This window comes from Saccostrea echinata, unplaced genomic scaffold (assembly GCF_033153115.1).
Source record: "Saccostrea echinata isolate AGI-Se365-2 ecotype Australia unplaced genomic scaffold, CSIRO_AGI_Sech_v1 ptg000002l, whole genome shotgun sequence".
NCBI lineage: Eukaryota > Metazoa > Mollusca > Bivalvia > Ostreida > Ostreidae > Saccostrea > Saccostrea echinata.
The window spans coordinates 1,338,510-1,363,438 of NW_026889751.1; the positions used below are offsets into that span (position 1 = coordinate 1,338,510).

A 24,929-nucleotide genomic window follows, 5' to 3' on the forward strand; every position below is an offset into this window, starting at 1 on the left:
CACCATGCAAAACTATAAAATATCTGTATTTAAAAATGTTATTCATCTACCAAATGATGACACTGGATTATGAGGGGCCCGACTGCATGCTTATATAGAAAGTCAGAAAAAGAAGGGATCTAATCTAGCTTAAATGGTTAGAACTGACTAATTCTATCTAACACTATAAATTTTTGTTATAATGCATTACTAATTTTAATACCATCAACACAATGTAGGGCTGGGTATCGGCTGGGAATTTCGTACTGCGATATATTGTGATATTTTTAACTGTATTGCGATATGTATTGCAATATTTTCAATGACAGTTAAAATGCTCTTTTTCTTATTTAACCTCCATCTCTAAGCAACATGTGTAAAACTATTACAAAATACATTGTTGCAAAAAAAAAATTTGTTGATTTCACTACAGTTTTGGAATGAAATGCAACCATGAAACAGCAACCTTACCATTTGGTACTGTTTGGAATGATTGAAAACATTTCTTGACATATCAAATTTCATATTTTACTTAAGAAATCTAAAGCTTAAGCAGTTTGCCGGTATATTGGTACTTGAAAAACATATTGCAATATAAGATTTTTTTGTTAATGAATCGCAATATACCGGAAAATTGATATTACTGAGCAGCCCTAACACAATGTTAACATAAAACGCAAATTAATAAAAAAACTTTCTTTCTCTTGTAGCAAACTCCAACTAACAGATGGTATATTTACTTAAAACTACACTAACTTTTAGTTCACTTATAAAACAAAATACCCTGCGTGAAGCAACAAAAAATTAGTCACTTGTGTTAAAACTTCAAAATGTAAAAAGCAATCCAAATAAAAGGGGGGACTGTGGTCATAGAAACTGATAACTACATAAAATAATACAAGTACCCACAATGTTTTCTTGTCTACACAGAAAGCTAGCTATGAATATTGTATATACTGGTTAGTAAAGGCGGCTGGTTACCTTCCATTTAAGTTGGCCCTGTCTGGAAGATTAGCCATGGAGTCTGGCAATCGCTTCTGTTTGACCAAGTTCTCGTTCTCTACTGTCACCTCACAGAGGGAATAATTGCTAAAGGTATAAAACAGTTTGCTACATTAATATATTCATATAAGAACCACTGAATTTGCTATATATATTTACTGAACAATTTTACTTTGAATCACTTACACACAAGATGTATACACATTATATAGAGTTTAGCATATTATGGACATCAACTTATTTTCAATACCTGCTTGGTTCTGTAATTCCAAACTCCTGCAGTGCTTGCAAAACTACCTGTCTTGCATTAGTGTCCTGGAAAAAATTTCAAGCATCAGAAAGATTTGTAAACACCTCCCTAAATATTACACAGCTTTCCCTCTGAAAACTTAGTCTTCTTGTTTATGTTTCAAAGCTACAGTTTAAAGGTTATTTAAGTACCTTAGTGATGGCCAAAAATTTAAAAGTTTGGTCCGCTTTGTACACCTTGACAACCATGTCAGGGTATTCCTTAACATTCTCCTCCACTGAGAGTGCAGAAAGGTCAGGGTTACTGGCACTGAGAGGTTGTGATTGAAGACCGAGAGTGGACAAAGAGTTAACGGACGGCAACCGACTTCGAGATGAACCCTTGTACAGACTCTCATCTGACCTATTCAGGTTTTCACTGTTAAATTATAACACAAATCTCAATACATATTTCAGTATGATATTGGGAAGGAAGGGACAAGTTTTTAATGAAACAGAAAAATACACCCTACTTAAAATCTAAACATTTCATTTCCTTCTACAATACTTAAATACAATGACTAAAAGTATCCTAACTGATACTTACTTAGTTACCAGACTAGTTGAGGAAGGCATTTTTGACAGAATTTTCCCTCCTATGTAATTGAACACATTATGTTTGCCGAGTGTGTAGAACTTTTTCTTGTCCCTTTTCTCCTTCTTCTCACTCTTTGGGGTCTTGGACTCTAGGTCCCCTGTGGAGGACCGTTTACTTAGCGCCGGCGTATCTTCCTTACTTTGTCTCTTGTCCGGGACTTCTAACAGCTCCTTAAAGTCTAATATCAGAGATGAAAATAGTGATATAATTTTAAGCATAAAGTCAGATTCAAAGTCAAACAATAAAGTATGAAGAATGGGCACCATTTTTGTCCTTACTTGAAGACAATATCCTCCAATTTCCCAGCAGTAATACATTAGTACAAACACATTACCTTTATAAATATATTCATGATAAATTACATTTATAAACAGGGACATACCCAGGAGATTACACTTGACATTGAGAGAGAGATGAGTTGTTCCCCTTAGTAACTCCAGTGCACGGTTGTGGGAGACATTATTCAGACTGGCGCCATTTACTTCTAAAATCTGTAGCAATCAAAAAATGAAATTTGTATATTCATGTAAACATATATGCCTGATGCTGGAGGGCTGCTGTGGAAAGAAATATATAAGGGGGTGTAATGCGGTGAATTAGAATACAATTAGGTGATAAATAAGTCTTCCAGATAAATATTGTACATGGGATCTGATATTGCAATTAATGAAATGCATATGAAATGAATATTAATGAATGACATAAATCAGGGACTCTTCATATTTAGTTGTTACTAAATGCTTTATAGTGATTAAATTTTCTTAGTTTGAATGAAGACAAGAAAAGTAAAAAAGCCCCAATTCTGAACAGGTAATCAAGCTTGGCTTCTAAAAGCATAATAAACAAATAGCTGTATACCAGAGTAGAATTATATCCTTAAAAAAAGGCCAATATTTGCATTTTTACCAATCCGTTATAAAATCATTACAAATGCTAATACTTGTACATGTATGTCAAATTCTGAATAAATCTTTTTAAATAATACGAGATCTTTTTATGGCCAATTCACATGATACACGGACTACACGTACATGAATGTTACAACCTCTGTCTGACACATATCAGAATAATCCCTTCAGATTTAGTTGTAGAGAATCCCTTCTGTAAGAAGCCAAGCTTGACAGAACCTTCAGAATAGATTACCTGGTCTCCCCTTTTGAGGCCAGCCTCATAAGCTTTGGAGCCCTTTTCTACTTTGGAAATAAAAATACCAAAGCCCCTTTCCTGTCCCCCGAGGACAGAAAAGTGTAACACCTCCTCTCTCGTAGCTCTGGTTAATGTGATAGTTCTGGATCGGGCTTTGGCAGCACAAGCTATGTTCAATAGCCTCAGCTGACCAAACATTTCCTGTTAGTGGATATAGAAAGGGTTAAGTGAACATATCAGAAGAGAAACACCAAAGCACAGATAACTCATGCCAAGATTTCATCATTCTGATTAAGTCCAAGAAATGATCTGATATTAAATGATTCTGAATGACTGACATACAGTTTTGTTTTCTAACAGGTGATGATGATAATACGACAAATGATGTTGTCTGTGCTTCACATTTGTTTATACAAGAAAACTCCACCATATTTTATAAACCACTGAATATCTCTACTAACCCAATGCATAATTAAACATTAATGTATCAATATTTACATATGGTTAGAAATTGTTGATTAAAAGTCAGTAACTATATAAAAAAAAAAAAAATAAAAAAAAACTCTATATTTCTTTGTTTCGAAATGCTATCATTACTAAGTCTTGTATTCCTGAATAATAGCTGAATAAAACAAATTAAAATATTTCTGACAGATGTTGGTGCAGTGTAATATTTTTCAATAAATGTTGAATTATATCTGACACTAGCATATTTATGTACAAGGTACATCATGCATGCATTTTTGTTGTTGGAATCTGATTAATATCAAGTGCTCTTATCAAGCAGTAATGTAACAGTTGTTTTAGAATATAATGCTTCACAGATCTTATCTTCTATTATCAGAGAATGCTCATACACTACTAACATCTTTCTCTTAAAAGACGTAAAGTGCATAAAACACCTGCAGAGAATTTGTTCTTGCGTACAATGCAAGAAAATGGAGACACAGCTGAAACAGTTGAAATGTCAGATATTCCGATTGTGAACAACTTTTAAAATCTAGGACAAAAAATGCTTTTCAAATAAAACTAATTAATTCCAGCAAAGCTTAGTCAATTTTTTTTTGCTGGTTATACTAATGCAGAAATAAGAGAAGTTTTTTATCTTAGTTTTAATAAGCTACAGAATGTGTTTAATTGTCAAAAGCAATTTTTTAAGCAATAGAACCTTTATATAATTTCTTATTATAGAACTTGTTTCAGCTTCTCTCTGTGTTAACCAGTATAATTGTTTTCATTTCATATGTAATAATAACCACACTGGAAAAAAAAAGAAATTTACAGAAACAAAAAAAAACATCATGCATTGAACAAGGAGAATGAAAAAGATCAATTCAGGCCTATACACACCGCTTTAATCTTTCTACTTGTTTCAATGCTGAGCTACAACAAATAACTTGAGTAAAAACTACCATCTAACTTTAAAAAATCTTTACAATTCCATCAATATCTAGAATCTATAAATAGGTATAAAGAGCTGCTGCCTCTCTGCATATAGCGGCAGTGTTCTAGTTGTTACTTACTTCTCGTTCTAGAAGGCCTTCAAAGTTTTCCAGGAACTCACAGAGGGGAGCATCTGTCTCAAAGTCCACAAAGTGATTATTGACCCACAGTAGAACAACCCTCGTCACCTACAGAACACAGCCTTCCATATTACAAGTCATGGCAAATACCATAGAATACTGTGGAATCATCATTGTTCGTTGGGGATTAATGTTCGTGGATTTCGTGGGTCACACTTACCCACAAATTTACATCCCCACGAACAATTCTTTTTGTCAAAGTACTGATTAATTAAATCTACCAAATAAACGAGCTGCCCACGAAATTACATCCCCACGAACCAATAAAATTTTGCTTGCCCACGAACATTGACCCCCACGAATTTAAATGATTCCACAGTAGGCATTTTCCTCCTATATACTATGTTCATTTTTCATTCAGAATCAAATATATGTGGCTTGAATACATGTATTTATGCTTTTTCTTTCTTTCTTTCTTTTTATTGGATCAATATATCACACATATTAAACTATTTAAATAATATGTGTATATTTTGTAAATTTAATATCAAGACTTGAGCACAAACTGAATACATGTTTTTCCTATAGAACAATAGAACATAGAATTTATCAAGCTTTTTGGTGCTATAGTAATCCTGAAATCAGAGAGGGAATTTCTCCCATTACTGACCTTATTCCTGTAACTTGGTGTCTCAAACCAGTTCTGTAATTTGTTTGCCAAGTCCATATGATCTTTTATGAAGACACGAAAGCAAAGTAGGAAATCTTCTACATAGGAAGGATCAACTGCTGAGTGCTCCTGCACTAAATGTTGTGTTAGATGGTCAGGTGTGCCCTACAATGATTCACCATAATACATCTATAGAATATTCTTTATATAAAATGTACTGATTGACTGTTAAAATGACAATGACTTAAATGAAAGTTAACAATGATCTTCAAGTACATGTAATATATTTTATATATTATGAGTGAACTGTAAATATGTTATGACATTGATCAAGATGTACTGAGTACATGGTGTGTAAAAATAAAGAATATGCCCTATTTACACAAAACACAGAAAAATCTTTGTCATTTGAGATAACATAAACAACGTCTTGATAAACAAAGTTCATCTTTAAATTTAGTTATGAAACACTGTTCATCTACTTCAAATATACCAAAGAGTCAATTAGAAAGCATATAATACATGTAGGTTTCAAATTTCTATAACAAAAACATAATGCTCATGAGTATGATATATATTTCTGTGGTCTTCCCTTTAAGTGCATCATCGAGATTTCTTTTTTCTTCTTTCACTTACTCTGATGACAATTTGTCCTTTTCGGTTTCCTCCGTCAAATATCCTATGTTCTGTCACCATCACAACCTGACCTTCTTCAACATGCTTCTCTGTGTTCTCTTTGCCCTGTTATATTTCAATTACATGCACATTTCTCAATTCTACAAGCTGCATAAAGAGAAATCAATTTTTCTCTCGTATGAAAAACTAGAAACTGGAAACTAGTGGAGATAGTATCTTTTCTGAGCTTACCTTGTCTAGGATCCTGTGGTAATCATCTTGAGCTATACAGACAAATTGACAGTCATCTAACAATGTCCGCATCTCTCCCTTGTGGTACATCTTGTCTAGGGTTGGGGAAATCCCAAAGCTGAGAAAAAATATAAAAATCAAGATTTCAATTTCACTTAACACGTGAATCTTTAGACATATTGGGCCACATGGACAGAAATATGCTCTGGACAAGAAATTGACACAGAATCCTGTAATGACCTTCTTCTTTTAACTAGATCAAGGTCACTACAGATTTTTAACCAAAGGGTACTCTGTCGGTGAAGTATGAGCCAGAGTGGGCCAAAAAGAAAGAAAATATACTCCAGACAAGGATTTTACACATAGGCCTGTTTTGACGTTAACCAATGACCTAAATTTTGGTGCAAAGTTACTGTAAACTCTTTATCTAGAGGAAAGTGTCGGTGAAGTATGAGCCAGATTGAGACAAAGGAACAGAAAAATTTCCTAGTAAACAGTACATCTTTTACTCAGTAAAACAAACCAGTAACTATGAAATGGATTCAGCAAAAAAAATGTTGGATTGACCTTTGATATCTTATTTTTGACATCTTATCTCACCTGTCTCCCATCTGCAGGAATTCTGCTGACCCATCTGAGTGAATTATCTCCACTTGACCATTCAGAATGACGGACCAGGAGTCCAGCTCCTCCCCGTCCCTCATCACAACCGTACCTCTCTTCTCAATCACGGCAAACACCATCACCGCACACAACTCACGCCGGATAGGTTGTGTCAAATTGGCAAAGGCCTAAAAATAGTTTCATTCAACTAAATACATCTAGGTAATAGGTATTTCCAACATTCTCAGTTAGTTTGTTTAATTTTCTTTTTTTAATAAATAAAAAAGATTAAAATCTTTTCCAAGACTTGAATTTCCATAAAATAAGCCCCCTACCCTAAAGTGCTGTATGAATTCCAGAAGTATCTCAATGTCATCCTCTGTTCTGTCTTTTGGCTCTTTCTGTAGACATTCCTGTACTGAATCTCGTATAGACTGAAACATACCATCAATATAATCAATCAATCATACCATCAATAATCAATCATACCATCAATATTCAATCAATCAATCAATAATCAAACATACCATCAATAATCAATCAATCAATCAATCATAAAACACTGCTGTTTCTCATAAGGAAATCATCACTTAAGACATAAAAACATGTTTTTTATGATAATTTTGCCTTTTCCTACTTCTGAATCATTTGTTCAGAGGTTTCATGTCATTTATTCATACTGCAGATTCTGTTAAATCACATAAAAAGTAATTGGTGCATATGATAAATATTCAGATTTAGAGGGCTCAAGTGCCTAGCAGATTTTATACAAGGACTCACTTTTGTTCCTTACCCATGTAGAAGGAAGTTAATACTATGTAATACAACTACTTAATAAAAGTTAAAATCAGGTGGGTGGATGCAAAAGTAATCATATTGCTCATACAGGCTTATTGTGAACTGCATTTATCTATTCGTCATTTCATGCTTTTTTCAGAGCATACTTCAAGTACTTTATAATGCACAAAGCAAATCAAATATAGTCACAGTATGCATCATAAAATGATGCAGAAAAAGTACTATAAAACAAGTGTGTGTTTCCTGGAAAGACTTCATTGAATTGGAGCCCACTTTCCTGTAATTTATGGAAATTAAACTTTGCACTATTTGGAAACTTCCCAGAATGCTCAGTCAGTTTATCACTTCTCTGATCACTGAGTTTTACATAATCAGTTATCTGTGCTCTAAATTTGTCATGAGGTAACAAGCTTCTACATGACACAAACATTATGTCAACAATACTTTAAGTTAACAATAGAATAGTAACTTATTACTCTGTATTAATTGTTAATCTGACCTGATTTCCTGGTCAGGATTGCTGACAAAAGTTGTGCTTTTTAAAGACATAAAATATGTAATTTTCTATTCAATTGCAATGTCTGTCTTGTGATCACAAAAAGATATTAAATTTGGATGTTATAAAGATCCTCTAAATCTTCAAGATTTGCTGTCAGTTAAGGTCAAGATCTAGTAAATGACTTTAGACTGTCTTTTTTGTGCTAGATCCATTATGACGTCATAATCAATTTTAACTTTATTTTTCCCGTACTTTACGGCTCTAATAGAATTATGTAGAAAATAAATTACTTTCATGGAATTCAATTTGAAATCATGTAAAAATTAATCCCGATACCTGTATTCAATTTGATTTGATTTTAAAGAAGAGACTAAAAACATGCAAATTACCGTTTTCTGAGAGACTGTAGGCAATCTGGATACCTTTTATTTGTCTGATATGGAAAAAACTCCCATATTCGTGTCTGATTTCCTTGAATTTTCATTGAAAATGACAGTTTAAAATATGATTTTTCGTCTTGTTTATCTACAAATTATGCCCCGATACACCTTATTTGACCATGCTATAGTTATAAAGCATCATTAAAGGAATTTATTTCTCAAATTTGAGAAATCTGTAGGCACTTTTCATTTACTAGATCTTGACCTTAAGGCATCCTTTCATCTGTCTAATGATCTGATGCTCAACATAATAAATATACCTCCTACTATAATGGCATTCAAATATAACACCAACATAGTCCATGTGTTATATACAACTGCTATTAATCTGCAGAGTCTGCTTTTGTTTACCTTAGTAACTATTGTATATCATGTCACTACCAATGTTTACTTCAATATACCTCAGTGTTAGACAATTTGTCCTCATCATCGTCAGAGTCGACATAACCCTCCGGCATCCCTGTTAGGTCCATATCTGGATTTTCCTGGTCATCAATGGACGACTGCATCATGTCTGACCCGGAGTATGCACTGGAAGTATCACTCGCTCGAGAACTTCTTTTTATTTGTATTTCATTACGTGAGTATACCATTTCATTTTTGAATTCTGGTGGAGGCTACAAGGACAAATGAATTGCAAGGATTTATCAAAGATTGATGCGATATGCAGCCTAATTGACCAAAAAATAAGAATTTTGTTTTTATTATTACAGAACTACAGAGAATATTTCACTTCTACTACAAAAAATAATACAGAACAAATTGGAAACTTGTACCTTCTATGCTAAAATGATTTTCCTGATTTTAATTTGTAGTAAAAGGGTAAAGTACAAAACTTAATTTTTTATAAAATATTACCATTACTAGGTAAAGTGTGCATTTATGTAACCTTGCTGATTTGTGGAAAATACTTTTTTTAATATATCAATCTAGAACTGCAGATTTTGGGTGTAGATGAGTAATAAATAACTGTAAGATATTCTCATGGAATGGAGCTATAAAACATATGCTTCTCCAATAAGAAAACAGACTAACTGGCTTGGAATATTTCAGAGATTACACAGGTCTTCCTTGCTCAATTTAAAAATTATTCTTGGCTTGGATTCAAATGCTCTATATAAAATGTTCCTTCTTTCAACATAGATATATTATTAGAAACATGAAGTATTGAGTTACCCTTCACTTCCTATTCCAATTTGATTTACATTGACTGTGTTCTATTCCAGTGTGATTTACATTGACTTTGTTTTATTCCAATGTGATTTTCAGTGACTATGTTCTATCAACGTATATTTTCAAGCCTCAGTTTATTAGTTAGAAATTTTTCTTTTATGAACTCTTACAAATGTATTTTTTCCACTAAATCTACATATAATTAACTCAGCAGAAAATCCCAAGTTTCCAATTTTCTTCACTGGTTTTAATCATTTCATTTATCAGCATGTACATTCCTTCATACAAACATTTACACGGTGAAACGATCAATCTGAATTGTAGCACTTGAGGACTTTACAAACTTTTAGATATAAAGTGCAATAATAAATTCTGTCTACACAACTGCTGAGTTGACTTATTTTTGTGTGTAGTTTATCACACTTATACCTGTTCCACTGCTGTATCACAGTGCATTTTTCGTAACTTGGATTCTTCTTGTTCTAAATCAAACATTCGATTGATGTTGACATTGTTACATTGTCCACTACGGCTGTTTTTCATAATCTGGACATCAGGATAATCGATCTACAAAAACAGAGACACACATTTATCACACAGTTTCCACAACATTTTTCACTTTTTGAAATAATAAATTATTCCATGAATAATATATCCATTCACAAATCACCACAAAACAGAATCCACAGTGAAACCTTTTAACTACACCATCCAGTCACACTCTCTCTGTGTCCTATGGAGATTAACAATGAGAGAAATGTGCGAGAGGAAATTGAGTCAGCAATCTGTTTCCCATGTTCGTGTCTGAACTATACATATAAAATCCCAAGTTTAAAATAAATTCCAATGCTTCCCAAAATATAACTGGACGTAGAAGTCTCTACTGGACGTACGGGTGGTAAGTATCACTCCATCATATTTTGCAGCTATGAATTAATACCACCACACATAGTCACGCTGTATCATCCATATCCTTTTTCACAAAACTGTGGATATGATGTCTACAGAGAAGTACTATAGAGATAGGGGTCAATGATGAAGCAAATTAAACCAAAGAAAGGTACAGAAAAGAACACAAACTACTTGACAAAGACGACACATATGAAAGAATGAATTATTCAATTAGGTATTGAATTTTTAACTTAGGAAGAAATCAATTTGTCACATGTACTACCTTAATCCTGTACTTGTGAAAATTCACACCCTTTAAGAGTTCCTCATTGATAAAAGTAAAACTTTTACATCAGTAAGTATTTCCAGCAGTGAATATAATCACTCACTAAAAATCCAACACATTTTACAACAATTACTAGCAAACTTTGAAGCTTTGAAACATATATGAACATAAAATAAATAACAAAATAATTACTCAAGTACTTCAGACTTTAGTGGGATACATCCGTTCATGTGTGTAACTCGTATCAGGAAATTGTCAGATTGTAAGGATGGACTAGATAAACAGACTAACAGCAGAGAGCAATGTCTCCACTCTACTGCTGAATATTTCAACTTTTCTGGATTTGTTAATTTTTTAAGTACTAATGACTGTGGATGCAAAGACTGCATTGTAGTGTGTATTGCAGGTTATTCTTTTACAATTTACTTCCCCTCACCCACCCCATTTTTCTCCTCTGAAAGATACAATATTCTTTTGGTCACAGTTGTATTCATAAATAAATATAAACATTCAATGTGTATTTTGCTTATAAAGTGTGAGGAAAGCTACAGCATTCAAAACACCATAACATGGACAGGGGGTCAAAAGGTTAAAGTATGCGTTTTATTTTGACGTCACAAACGTTGAACGCCGTGGAAGTGCAACGTCTTAAGCGAAAATCAAAATTCACGCTCACATTGAACAGAAGCTGTTGAAACGGCTCTTCCGTTAATTATAACTTACAAGAAGAATAATACTGGGATTTTGAAATATAAATCATATTTGCAGTCAAGGCAAGGAGTTAAAAAAAATGTAAATATAAGCACTGAATCATTATTTTTTTGAAAGATATAGTCTCATAACAGCAACAGCGTGTGCAAACAAATTTTCATTTTTTCATTTTACTCAATTTGTTCGCACACACCGTTGCAGTTATGAGACTATATCTTTCAAAAAAAAAAATGATTCAATGCTTAATTATATGTATACTTTTCAATTTGGTATTAAAATTTTTAAAAACTTTCTTTGCCCTTTAATCTTGATTGCTTATAATAACCCTCATCCATAAATTATAATGATCCTCTCAATTAATGTGACTTAGAATGGCCATTTCCAAAATGATCAGCAAGAAATCTTATTGCTGCCATTAGAGAAAAAAAAATCAATAATATCGGCAACTTCACCGACAAATTTGGGAGGATAAATTGTTTTAATACCTTGTCATAATAAAACACATCAGAAAAGGCAACCAATCAGAAAAAAAGTTAATAAGTTCAAATTCCTTTTTTTTCACTTCACTGGAATGTTAATTTGAATAATCACAGTTACAAACAACGTTGGCAGTGAATATTCCACGCCTAAAGATGCAAAGAACAAGGCAGAACATAGCTTATCCATAGTCTCAGGAATTTTTTTTCCAGTAAAAATAACAAAATGTTTTAATGCAATAAGCTGGTGTAGAATACAATCTTGTATGACAAAGAATCCTGAAAACTGTGATAAACTCTGCAGAATGTGCCAGCAGTGATGTAACAGTCAGCCTCCCTACATATAGATGGCATAGTATACGCCTTTAACATGCTAATTCTACATACCATCAAAGTCAGAGAGCAATAATTATGTCTTATACTGCTCACTTGTTCAAATTTTGTAATAAAGTTCTAACAGTGAAATGCATTTTTAAAAGTGCCCATTAACTGAACAAACTTACATACTGTAGATCACTAAATTTTCGTGACACCTTATTTTCACGAGATTGTTGTTTGTATTTATGAGCAAAACAAAATCATGAATTTAGGTTATTGTTCTATATAATCTTTGATAAAATTACCAGTATTTGCAAGAATGATATGTTCACAAACAGATGGTCTCGCTTAATTCTGTGAAAATTAAGTTCTTGCCAATAAAAAATTATCTCCAGTACACCAAAATGTAAGCATATATAATATGTATACAAAACTAACTTCAACATTATTATAAATGAAAATTATCAGTATATTTTTCCAATGTAATTTCATTACAGAAAATTTCTTAATATTTCCCAGATATACATACAACGATCATCTCTGATGGCTCCAGAATGAGACATTCGCTGGCACGACGGGTACATCCTGGAGTTCTCTTGCCAAAACTGAAAGTAGACAAGAATTGTTAAAATCTTGGTGTATCTATTATATTTCACAGTTTAACAAACCTTTTTAATGCTATAATTTTACAGGCATCATTCTAGCTGAAATATGGTAGACTAACCATGAAAAGATGGTAAAATATGCAAAATTCTCTGAATTAAAATGGTGGGTCATCAAGTCTAAATTCATCTGAAGTTTTCTATTTATCATAGCTGATACAAAATTCAGAAATGTACGAAATTCATGAATTCAAAATGAAATTCGGCTGACTTTATAATACTTAATATCAAACATTTCTATCATTTGAAAATATATTTTTGATTACCATAAGAAATTGACTTAATATTAACTACTGCAAAAAAACATGTACATGTTTATGATATTTTTGGAGTCACACAGTGAACAAAGGTTACTATTTGTCAATGTATAAAAACGCACAAAAAATACGCAAGAACATGATAATGTGCAATGAATACGTAAATTTGTGGCTATCACAGATCCTTATGACGAATTGACTGATCTCTCGATCAGACAGCATAGAACTTGGCCATGTGTCAGTGATCCTCATACATTTCATTAAGAACATTAATAGACTATTTCCATTTAAATTAGAGCACTGTGTCTCTTGTCAACATCATTAAAAGGTTTATTTAACATAGGTATACTGCACTGGGCATGGGACAAAGAAGTATGAAATGACTTTATAGAGACTCAGAGCATTTGATAACAAGATGAGTAAATAAGCAGTCACTTCGACATCACTTCAATGTTTGTTAGTATACTTATTAATAAAAGCATTAGAAAGCCTCCATTAAAATAATCTATATATAGATAGCAAAAGGAACATAATTTGTTGATTCAAACTTGTTAAACAAGTCTACAGATTTCTATTCATCTGCCCAAGGTTCCACATGAAACCCAAAAAATATTTCTGCAACAATATACCTGTCAAAGTTAACACTGTCTGACAGGGGCCAGACCCCATCCTCATTCTCTATCCTGATGTCCGGCCTTATTCTAGGAGATCTCATTTCACTATTTAGTTCAACAGAACACATACTTTTTGGTCGCACTTTGTTTGGGGCATATTCTGCATGCACACGTGTTGCATATCGTACTGGTTTACCAGACGATGATTCATACATTTTTTGAACACATAAATTTTCAGCTCCATTGGCATCACTAGATAAACTTTTTAACAAACAACAACAAGAATTTAACTTTTCCGAAGCACTAGTCCTATGTTCACATAAATAATCCATTCTGTCAAGGTCAGACTCAGGGGAACACTGCTCCCCACAGCAAACATCTACACCCTGCCACTGAGGGAAGTCCAAATCTTCAACTTCTTCAACTTCACTAGAGCTGCCAGCCTCCGGAGTTAGTGGAATTCCCAGTGATTGTGATGCATGGTTTTCTTGGCCACTGCACATCAGGTTCGGCAACTCTGGTTTGGGTAAACAACATTTTTGAGGAGAATGTTGACTTTTAACAGCGAGCAGCTGTTTCTGGACAGGTCTGGATTGTTGTTCATCAATCTCCTGATTCTTATCATTACCTGATACATTGGCATTGCCAACAATGTAGAAAAACATGATGATTTTTTCGCAACAATTTCAATCCTGGCACAGCAAAAAAATCACATTGTTGCAGAGCAATTGTTCTCATACTCTTGGTCAATTCACCAATATAGCATAATCAGCAACTCCCAAGTACATAAAGACAGACTGTATACATTATGTATCAGAGTTTGTGCAATTACACCCTTCCATGTACAAGGTACTGCTAGTTCATCACTGAAATTTGAGCCGGCTGTAATCGCCCTATTGATACACAGGACTAGCAACAAGCCTCCCTAATTAATGACAAAAGGTGGTTAATGGAATAGTGTCACAAAGTTGCACATAAAGTTCACTGATATATAAATACACACAAGGTACGTAGATATGAATCCAGTCAAGTGGAAAAACTGAATGACAAATGAGAAGGCATGTCGGACTCTTGGTGAACATTGGAGAACTGTTGTGGCATTCAATGACACATGCAGCCTTGCACTTTAAATAGTGTGTAGGTAAAATAATAATCCAGGTATTTTGTCTTCTTTGTGCTGGCTTTTAATAACCTCTTTAGAACTTTTTGTTATTTCTTTACACTATACAAAACACTTCTTTATCCTGACCACAAAAATACATCAAAAAATGCAAGTCAAATTCATAGCTGCCTCAGTCAATCCTAATGCTTCTCAATCAGTGTACTTGGTGCATCCGTTTTTACCAAAGTAAAATTTAAATCATTGACAGACCTTTTCTCAAACAATACCCGATCAAGCATGTAGGATTACGGTGTACAATTCAGTGTAGACATAGGTAAAATCTTAACACCCATAAACACATCCAAACAGACACAAATCAAACAAGTGTTTAAACGACATCGAATCTTAACTGCTCCGTCCAAACAAAAAATGGCAGGTGCTCTCCAGGACTCTCAATGAAATGTCACTAGATCAGGAATCTGATATTGTCCGACAACACAAGGCAAGCATGGTCCCTGGATTTTTTCTGTTCACAGATTTTTTCTTTCTTCAATGATTCTTTAGAGTAAACATCCACACACAAAGATGACCCTACCATCTGCTGGGTACATGATCATTGTCTTAAAAGGTAGGACTATGCACCTGGGCTGATATTAGTTGTCCAAAAAGGTAGCACCAATTGACCAGAATAATAAGCCATTCTTAATCCCCTTCATGGACAGAATAACAATTTTGGACTAAGAAGTTCTTTCCTGTCCTTTCTAGTGGCTCTTTAACTGTATACATGTGGTACCAAACATCAACAGACTTTTAAACTATTTAGTCATAACATTGACTTGTAATTTAAAAAAACAGCCATGATATAAATTACATTGAACTTGCATTACAAAAACAACAACCATGACACAACCAATATGCAGTAAAAGATCTCCGGAATCCAAACAGAACCATAATATTTGGTCTTATCAAAGCAACTGCAGGAATATTTTGCTAATGAACATGACAATTTGAGACAGCATTTCTTTTAAATTAACTTGATGGTTCCAGATTTTTGTGTAGATAATGGAATTCTTTCAGCAGCAGGTTCATGTATTGCACCATAGCTAGCATATTTCCCTAATCTCTGTATACACATGTGAGAGGTCTCCTGGGACTATTCTTTAATTATTCACAGAAGCAGATCAATTAATAACATACAAAAAAAAACAGTGTCCCAGTATTTCCTACCACAATAGTGTAACAGTACACGCAAGTATCTGTTCCATGCTCTTCTATAAGGTCATCTAAAGAAGTTCTAGTTTTGAAACTGAATTTCCACTATAAAGAATGAGAATCTACTTACAATGCATGCATCTAGCATTTCATGAAATCCAGGTCAAAATCATTGTGCATTAAGTTGCATTGTTATTGCTCAAGATATGATCAAAATAATTTTTTGGAGAGTTTGTGCAACAAACCATGAATTCCCTGCATCTAAAATCTGTGTGCCTATCCTTGGATGATCAATATGTCAAAACTGCTCTCCTTTTTCATAATATTCTGTATGTAATTAATATTTCTTCCATCACAATCTATCAATTATTCGAGAAGTTTGAGAGGGGTCGGAAGTTGATAATTACAGTTTTGAGCCTGTGTCAATGCTGAATAGCCAAGAACTTCCTGGCCTTTGTCCCAGTTCAATAACTTTATCCATATTTGTAACAGTTGTTCTGACTGTATCATGTATTTTTTTTAAATCTGTCTTTCATTTTATTTTTATTTTTTTGTACCACTTTGTTTATTACATGCTTTACTGTAAATAATGACAAAGATTTCTTTCAAAATCCGTTGAGATTTGGGTAATGTTTCCATTGTTCTGTTATTTTTTTTTCCTTTCTCAAATTTTTAGAATGTAAATGATTTTAAATCATCCAATAACACCATATGAATTTATTCTCTCTCTCTCTCTCTTGGGCAAAATTTTTCAATGTTTACATTAGTGTGCAAATGAAATTCTAAAGACAGATGAATAAGAAGACCATGCATTTTCTTATACATATCAAATTTGTATGATACTGTGTAACATATAAACATTTCTAACTAAAAAAAATCCAAAAATATCCATCCAATTTTTCTTCACTTAACTCTAACGACATCAGGTAATTGTGTTGAAAGATTCCAAAGAATGGTTTTCATCAATGTCATCAAATTATTCATGGTATGTTTACTTGCTAAGAAAAGTTTCAGTAAATTATTCATTAAAATGTTAAAAGTGAAATCAGGAAATTCATTTGTCTGCCAAGTTTCTTTTTGGAGTTGGCAGAACACTTTTTTGAATTAAGGCATTATCAGATAGCAACCTATCAAAATTCCTTCAGTTGAGATAAAATCATCATTGCAAAGGAATTAATCCAGGATCTCTCGTCATTTCAGAGGCTGATTTTGTTTCCCATAGAAATAGTAATAATGCTCTTGACTGAAATCTTAAGGAAAATATCAACTCAATAATTGAAATCTTGCAGGAAAATGTTACTTCAATCATGACACTTAATATGCAATAACTTTTTTCCTTCAGAAACGAAGAAATATAAAAAATCTGTGATAAAATAATTCTAGGAGTAAATCAATGTGTTAAATATTGGAGTACAAACCTGACAAATTCAACTTCACGAATCATGATGTACCTGTACGGTTATAATTAATCACGTCCCAAATTCCCACAGTTCCATTAAAGAAAATTAATTAATCCTCTCAAACACATCATAAAATGCCACAACTAGGTACTCCAATACATCAACAATAATGTATACAACAAATCTTTGGAAGATGAGGAACAGATTTTTTCCTAGGCACACATCTGTCTAAACAATGTGTCTTGTTAATCCCCTAATCTTATGTGTTTGATCCCTGTTGCTTATTCAGTCAGAGACAAACAGACACGTACATCAGGAATATCTAAGCGAGTTCTACTGTAGACGTCCTGTAGACTGCAGTAACATCTTACTCTCTCAGCACTCAAAAGTCACCTTCAGCTACCCTACCATTCCTTTCTTCATCGCTTCACTGAAACTCCTTTGAAAATATGAACTTTAGAAACTGTATGTATAACACATCTCTAGACCTTTTTTTCTGCCTCTACAGGTTCATGTCAAAAGTCTGGCAATCATAAAATATTAATTTTCCTCCAGTGGTGAAGACTTGAACTTGAAGTGCAAAGTATAGAATGTCCAAAACCACTTAAAGAAAAATACAGGCATGTGTCAAAAGTGAAGTCATTCAATTTCTCAATTCTGCTACCTACATACACTCATTTTTTTAACACACAGAATTCTCCGACATAAGTCACACTAAAAGAGGAAGTACACAGTAACAAAATATATCTTGAAATCTGAGCACACATTCTCCAAGGTAGACCACAAGAGTAGATCACAAAAAATGTGGTAGAAAGTGTTCAGCCTCAGAGTGACATACAGATCACAGATGCATCAGTGACTCAGTATTCCACCCTGAGTAATCTCACTACTGCCCCACAGTAGACGTTAGTAATACGTAGTACAACATGTGCAATAGATAGAGACTTCAGAAGAGATGATAAATGGTTTTGTTTCCTGGGTGCTAAATCCCAGGGTAACCAGAGAGATATCTGATCCCCCATGTCCATAAATACCATGCAACATGATAACCGTCTGGAGGTGATTATACAGCGATATGATAGCCATCAATCCTAGAAAAGCCCACAGCTTTTGAACTATACTGTTAATTACCAAGACAACCAAGTAATTATGTCATCCCTTTTACATTATCCTGTGATACTGCAAGATGAAATGCTTTGTATACCCGTCAAATTCCTCAAGGTGTTAAAATTTATATCTAGTAAATTATATGCAGTGTTGAATGTTTCTGTGACCTTGCACGACCTGAGGGTACAAAGATTAGATACTTATCTACAAAAATATGTCAATACTTATACACCATGTGATGACACTTATTTCTTATGTAAACAAAGTTATTGAATTTGAGAAGGCATATGATGCATTTCTCCGTCTCTCACTTTTAGAAGAAACTGTAGTGCCTTGAAAAATATCATATTTTCAAAACGATCAATCTTGGAGCCCAAAAAACTTACAACCCAATCTATGATGTAATGGCAGTTTATCAAGTAAAATGTAAGAAGTCCCTTTTCACTGCTCCACCAGACAAAATGCACGACTTGCTTATCTTTTGTAACCGATTCCCTCCTTAAAATCCAATGGGAACCAGCCTAAATAAACAACAAAAAAGGCTCATTCTGTTGCCTGTATTTTCAAAGCTTCAGGAAGAAAATTAAGATAAAAGAAACATCAATATTTTTTAAAAGGTTTTGATTTATAGGTAGAGCCTACTGCCCTTCAGTGATGGCGAAGTCCATCTGCCCTAGAATGTTTATTTATTGTGATCATTTTCTGATTCACACAGTGTCAGGTCAGTGAAGAGTTAAATGGATCGTGACTCAGTGTCTTCTCTATCTCTATCATTAGCATCAAGAAAATATACATTACTATTTATTGGAACATCTGTGGAAATATAAAAACATTACACTGAAAATGGAGAAAGTTCTGGGGGCTATAAAGCATTTAGTTATACTAAATTATGGAAAATTTAATTTTTTTTCTCCGAAATCTTTACATTTGATTTTCCAAGGTGATCTTCTACATTTTGAAGGTTAAATTCACAACCTTGAGACTTACAATTTTCAGATTTTTTTTTCCCATGTATTTAATATCAAACTTCAGAGCATGTTATTGAAAGAGAATAGGAGTGCAATGTCTAAAAAAGACTTATCAGGAAATCCTTTCTTCTTAAGCTCAGTGTACTGGAAGTCACGGTGTTTAATTTGTTAATACAATGGCCTATTTTCATTGAACATCTTACATTTAGTGGGGGCTGTGTAAGTACATACTGATCATTGAACTGTGATTACTCTGTTAATCATTTCCTCAATTCAAAATACACAGATTTACTTCATCCATGCAGGAAGACAATGGACTGTCTAATTTTAAATCAAATCCTCACCCTTATCACAATACATAAGGATGTTAACTTTAAGCCATAGCCATATATGGATATTATGATATTATTCTCATAAACACAATTTAAAAAATCTTTGTAAATTATTCTAAAATTGATTAATTGTTAGATACTTGACACAGTGCCTTTTTGACAACTGTTTTTCAAAACCAATTCCTTTTTTTGTTCATTAACCTCTTTTATAAACATGAATTATTTGACATACAAATAAGACATTGACAAAATCTCTAGTCTTTAGAACAAACTTTTTATTTAATTTTAAAAATGTAAATTTTTGGCTGATTGCAAAATTTTACTTTTTAAGCATTGAGTCTCTATAGCTATAAAATTCGGTACAATTTTCAACTTTTCTCTCTCTCAAACTTTAATACTAGTTTTAAAAAGTTTTCAAACAACTTTACAAGTTTTATACAAAGCACAAAAGGAGACTTCAATCTAATCATCTACAGGCAATCACTCATTTTTTTTTCTTTTTTTTTTCCTGATAAAATTTGATGAATTTAATTTCAAACAATTTTCACAGAAAGCAACAGGGGTCACCTTGACAAGAGCCAGGCTGTCTGTCAACCAATAGCTATCTCTATCTATGTTTATCAACTCAAAGAAATCTCATTTTACAGCATTTTTCACCTCTACGAAAATAAAATCAGTAAAAAAGGATGCACTTGATGAGTTAACTGGATGGGTGAATAGCACCCATACAATCCTATTTCATTTACAAGAGACATTTAATATCCAAAGTAATTGAAGTGAATATTGTTTTGTGGTAGTTAATATTAAAGATAACATGACTATAATCTCTCTTCATAGAGATTGTTGTACATAAAGATTGGACAAGTTTAATTGAGATGTAACTCTTAGTCATTTCTTAATTCATCTCTAGAAACAGACTTGTGTTTACAAAATGCCACATAGTCCAACATTTTCAATGTCACAAAATCACTTCTGTACAAGGATTCAAAAAATAAATATCCCATCAAAGACATAGGCAGGATTTCAATAGAACTTTTTATCTCAACTTTTACTGCAACTTCTGAATATTTAAAAGCTTTTTGATTGTCTGAAAGAAACCCATAAATGCAATTTTAAAATAAATCAAAAGGTTTCTATTTAACTGAAACTTCACAAAGAATGTGCATTTTGATAAATCTTTCAGTGTTGAAGAAAAAAGTCTGCCACACAAACAATCAAAGTATCAAGATATATTTAGGTTTATGAGTAAAGTCTCTCATCCAGCATCTACAGAAAATGTACCCCCCAAAACACACATAAACCTCTGAAATATAATAATGTTCTCTGTTCCACCAGTGCCAGGGAATCTCTTCTGTTGGCTAAGATAAGTGACAAGTTGATATCAGATGTACAGCTATATAAACAATTTATAGACAACCAACAAAACCAGAGCACACTTGGAGATCTACACAGGAGCTATGGGGATGGCTCAATTTCAGCCCAATCTCTTTTCCACACCTTCAGCTGTCTGTAACAGCAGCTTAAATCCTTGAAAGCCTTGAAATCTAAAAGAAAAGCATGTCTAAACAATAATACTTAAAAAGTTTTTCCCACCTCTTTCTCTTGAAGAAGGTAATTGCCTTTACCAAAGCACCAGGTTTCAAATTAGCACTGATTAAGCTGGCAGTTGTTTTTAATTTGAATAATTTCTTTATCCATTTTATCAAATATCCATTCTGGAGCAAGATCAGATGATGCTCATGGTATAGTTTTATTCATTGACTGTTTTATTTAGGACTTCAATGATTTTTTTTTTTTGTGAGGTGGGGAGGTGGGATAACTTAAATAATAAGTCTGCTGCCAACTCTCTATAAACTCATTAATAAAGTGTAGACTAGCTGGTACATGCTGAAAAAAATAAACATCTTTGCTGGTAATGTATATAAAGTATACACAGACCCAGACTCCTGGTCATGGATAATTAATGTAAACAGATGAGGTATCATAGAAGCTGGGCCAGATTACAGCTACCATATCTACCACAACTCAACATCTGTCTGTACTTAATGTAAATGGCAGTCTCAATCCAAAACCCATCAATCTTGATGTGTATTATTATTTCATGGTGTTTAATTATCATTGAATTAACTTATTACAATAATGAATAGTCTTATCTGAAAAGGACCTCAACTCCTAATATCAAGTATAAAATCTTATATATCCACGACATAGACATCATATTCCTTCATGCTATCCATCTTCTGTTTATTCTATACAGGAAATAATGAGGAGACGTAAAATAATTTCCACAGTGACACAATAAAACCAACCTATTATCAATATTCTTGTGAAGAAAACAAACCATCATTTAATGCTTCATATAGTGCTACTACCCACACAATTTTGTCTATAGCACAGAGACAATATATATCTGTCCTTTTTAATGTGTGGTGTAATTTTGTTCTATCTGGCAATACAAATTATCTTGTGTCCTATGTAAAAACCAGGCAACCTTCAGTGTATAAATTGTAGGGGAGGGAACCCAACACCAGACAAAGATCTTCAATCATATCTGGGTATTATGCCACAGTTATATAAGGAAGACAAAAATATGTAATTCATGGAATATTGTGCTAAAAATTTTGTCTCTTAGAAAACATCTGGTGGGGATGTGGTATTTTTGTTCAATGCCTCTTGTATTATATGATACAATGGAAGCCAAAATGTGACAGTTTCCTTAATCTTGTATTTTTCGTGTCTAGCAACGTTTAAAATAAAACAAATCCAATGTGAGAATGAAATGAGAGAGAATCATGACTGAGCACACGTCTGACAGTTCGTATCTCATCACCAGACCAAACCTAGACCATAAGCCACAGCAGGCTCTACAAATGACACACCCAAAACTCATCACCATTAAAATTCCTAATGCCTCTATTTCAATACATGCACTTTGGAGTTTTTAGTGTACTAAATTATGGATCCCCTGCTAGTTTGTATGAATTTATCTATCTACCATTCCTCTTACATATGTACAGGGCCTTCCAAGTGCAATATCGATTGGTAATTCAATACAAGGTTTAACACATCAATCTCTCTACTCAAACAATTCTACAAAATCAATTTCTCTACTTTGGAAGAACTATGCAATGCAGTGACCCCTTCCTAATATCCAGCAGTAAAATAATACACAGATCAACATTACATCGAAATATTTTACAAACTGACAACAAGACGGTAGCACCCACCTGACACAGTGTGCAAATGATCTGTTAGTCTTACTCCATTTCAGCATTCCAATGTAACATCCCACATGAATTAAATTACAGTGAAATCTCTTCGTCTGCTTGTTGATTCTGTCAACACTTAGACCCTCGTGTCTTATTGATGTGAGGTAAAAACTGCCCTACCTGTCATACCTCAAAATTCGACCAGCCATGACCGGAGCAGCTTATTAACTCATTATAAATAATGTTATCTGCATGTTATATCACAAAACATACAAGACGATTCCTCATAAAGTAATAATCAAAGCAAATGATCTTTGTTAAACTTGTCTATTTCTTGTCTTACCTTAATTTAATGTGCACACCAGGGTTAAAATGGATTGTAAGTCCAATCAACCAAGTACTTTAAAATCAATGTCAATATTTTCATTTAAATTCCAGTGCAAGATTATGTAAACACAGGGTGCTGGAATTCTTTCTTTTACCAAAAATGTAACTTAGTTTTAATCAATGTATGGAATGGCAGGGAGAAAAATTCACTGGACGTCTGGCCCACCATAAAAATAAACATCCCTGTTTATGGCTATGTGTGTATATATCCTTCCTGTGCTATATTTGTAGAGTTTTAGGTCACGACAAATTATATAAACGTAGATACATATTACAGCTTGTAACACTGAGTAAATACTAGTTCTCTCATCCCATCATTTAGTGTGAGGAAAATAAAGCTGTCAGTTTACTATTGATTATCTGGGGGTTTTACACATCCATAAGCTGAGCTACAGGGATACTGGAATAAACTCAATATTACATGGGTCACTTCCTAACTAAACTCCAAAATAGTCCACACTATGGTAAATCCTCAGTCAATTCACTCCTAATGAAAACAACCTTCAAATTCCTCAAATCGTCTTATGCTATGGGACAAACTGACTTTGAAATTGAAAGAAAATACAATGTCACTGCAGGTATGAACACATTTAAGCCAACAGTTTAACTTGTTTCCACACAAAAAACTTGGAAAGAATGTCCACAATCTCTGAACTGATACTCCAAATATTCAACTCATTCAGCCAAATGACTGGTCCTATCTTTATCATGCTCCAGACCACCGACTAATTTCCCTTGCGCAGTGCATGGTAGTTGACAAATGCAGAATGCATTGGAAATTTGTGTGCCTGGGGGCAATCTAAAAGCAATAAATTAGTTACTAAAGAATGCCTGATTCTTGCATATCTGCTGCCATATTGGTTTGAATGACAAATATCATAACTCTAAAAGGGATGTTATATATTCATTCTCAAATCTTCTATGAGTGAGTAACTGTTCACTAGACACTAACAACATATAAAGATTAAAAGTTTCTATCTCATACACACTCTGATACTTCTTTTTTATAGAAATAAATGATCAATGAGCAAGATCTATATACACACTTTGTAACAACATTTTAACAGTTACAAGAACATATTTCTGTATGGCCATCTTACATGACAACAATTGAAGTATTCTACAAATTATAACATGTACCATTTATCCTTAGGGTAACAATGTATATATACACAATAAACAGGGATGCATTCCAAGTCAAAGATATCTGTTTTCCACTTCACCCATAATGGCCCTAGCACAACTCTTGACTTATTTAAGGTGATTTCACTAATCAAAGTGTACCTGGGGGTCAAATTTTTACTGATACACAATCTCTTACCATAAAAGCTTTTCAAAGTAAAGTTTTTTCCCCGCTGAAGAAAGAATCCATCCGAGCTATATATATCTCTATATAAATAGAAAAACTCTG

At 33.3% G+C, this 24,929-nt stretch overlaps 1 protein-coding gene across 13 annotated transcripts in view; it reads right to left on the minus strand.

The window, feature by feature from the left end:
• LOC133204719 (rap guanine nucleotide exchange factor 2-like) overlaps nucleotides 1–24,929 on the minus strand; it is a 50,882-nt gene that overhangs the window by 8,944 nt on the left and 17,009 nt on the right. For 3 of the 13 annotated variants that reach the window (XM_061340508.1, XM_061340494.1, XM_061340501.1), the window contains exons 1-17: nucleotides 13,817–14,565; nucleotides 12,798–12,873; nucleotides 10,016–10,153; nucleotides 8,815–9,030; nucleotides 7,012–7,110; nucleotides 6,674–6,864; nucleotides 6,074–6,191; nucleotides 5,843–5,947; nucleotides 5,207–5,371; nucleotides 4,537–4,644; nucleotides 4,364–4,396; nucleotides 3,011–3,214; nucleotides 2,250–2,358; nucleotides 1,817–2,045; nucleotides 1,423–1,648; nucleotides 1,232–1,296; nucleotides 961–1,068 (exon numbers count right to left, since the gene is read on the minus strand). In XM_061340508.1, the coding sequence (XP_061196492.1) occupies nucleotides 961–1,068; nucleotides 1,232–1,296; nucleotides 1,423–1,648; nucleotides 1,817–2,045; nucleotides 2,250–2,358; nucleotides 3,011–3,214; nucleotides 4,364–4,396; nucleotides 4,537–4,644; nucleotides 5,207–5,371; nucleotides 5,843–5,947; nucleotides 6,074–6,191; nucleotides 6,674–6,864; nucleotides 7,012–7,110; nucleotides 8,815–9,030; nucleotides 10,016–10,153; nucleotides 12,798–12,873; nucleotides 13,817–14,466 (2,840 nt within the window). In that variant the 5' untranslated portion in view covers nucleotides 14,467–14,565. Of the gene's footprint in view, nucleotides 1–960; nucleotides 1,069–1,231; nucleotides 1,297–1,422; nucleotides 1,649–1,816; nucleotides 2,046–2,249; nucleotides 2,359–3,010; nucleotides 3,215–4,363; nucleotides 4,397–4,536; nucleotides 4,645–5,206; nucleotides 5,372–5,842; nucleotides 5,948–6,073; nucleotides 6,192–6,673; nucleotides 6,865–7,011; nucleotides 7,111–8,814; nucleotides 9,031–10,015; nucleotides 10,154–10,760; nucleotides 10,882–12,797; nucleotides 12,874–13,816; nucleotides 14,569–17,533; nucleotides 17,836–23,474; nucleotides 23,671–24,929 lie in introns of those variants that run through there. The other 10 variants (XM_061340488.1, XM_061340460.1, XM_061340466.1 and 7 more) reach the window with 9 other exon arrangements.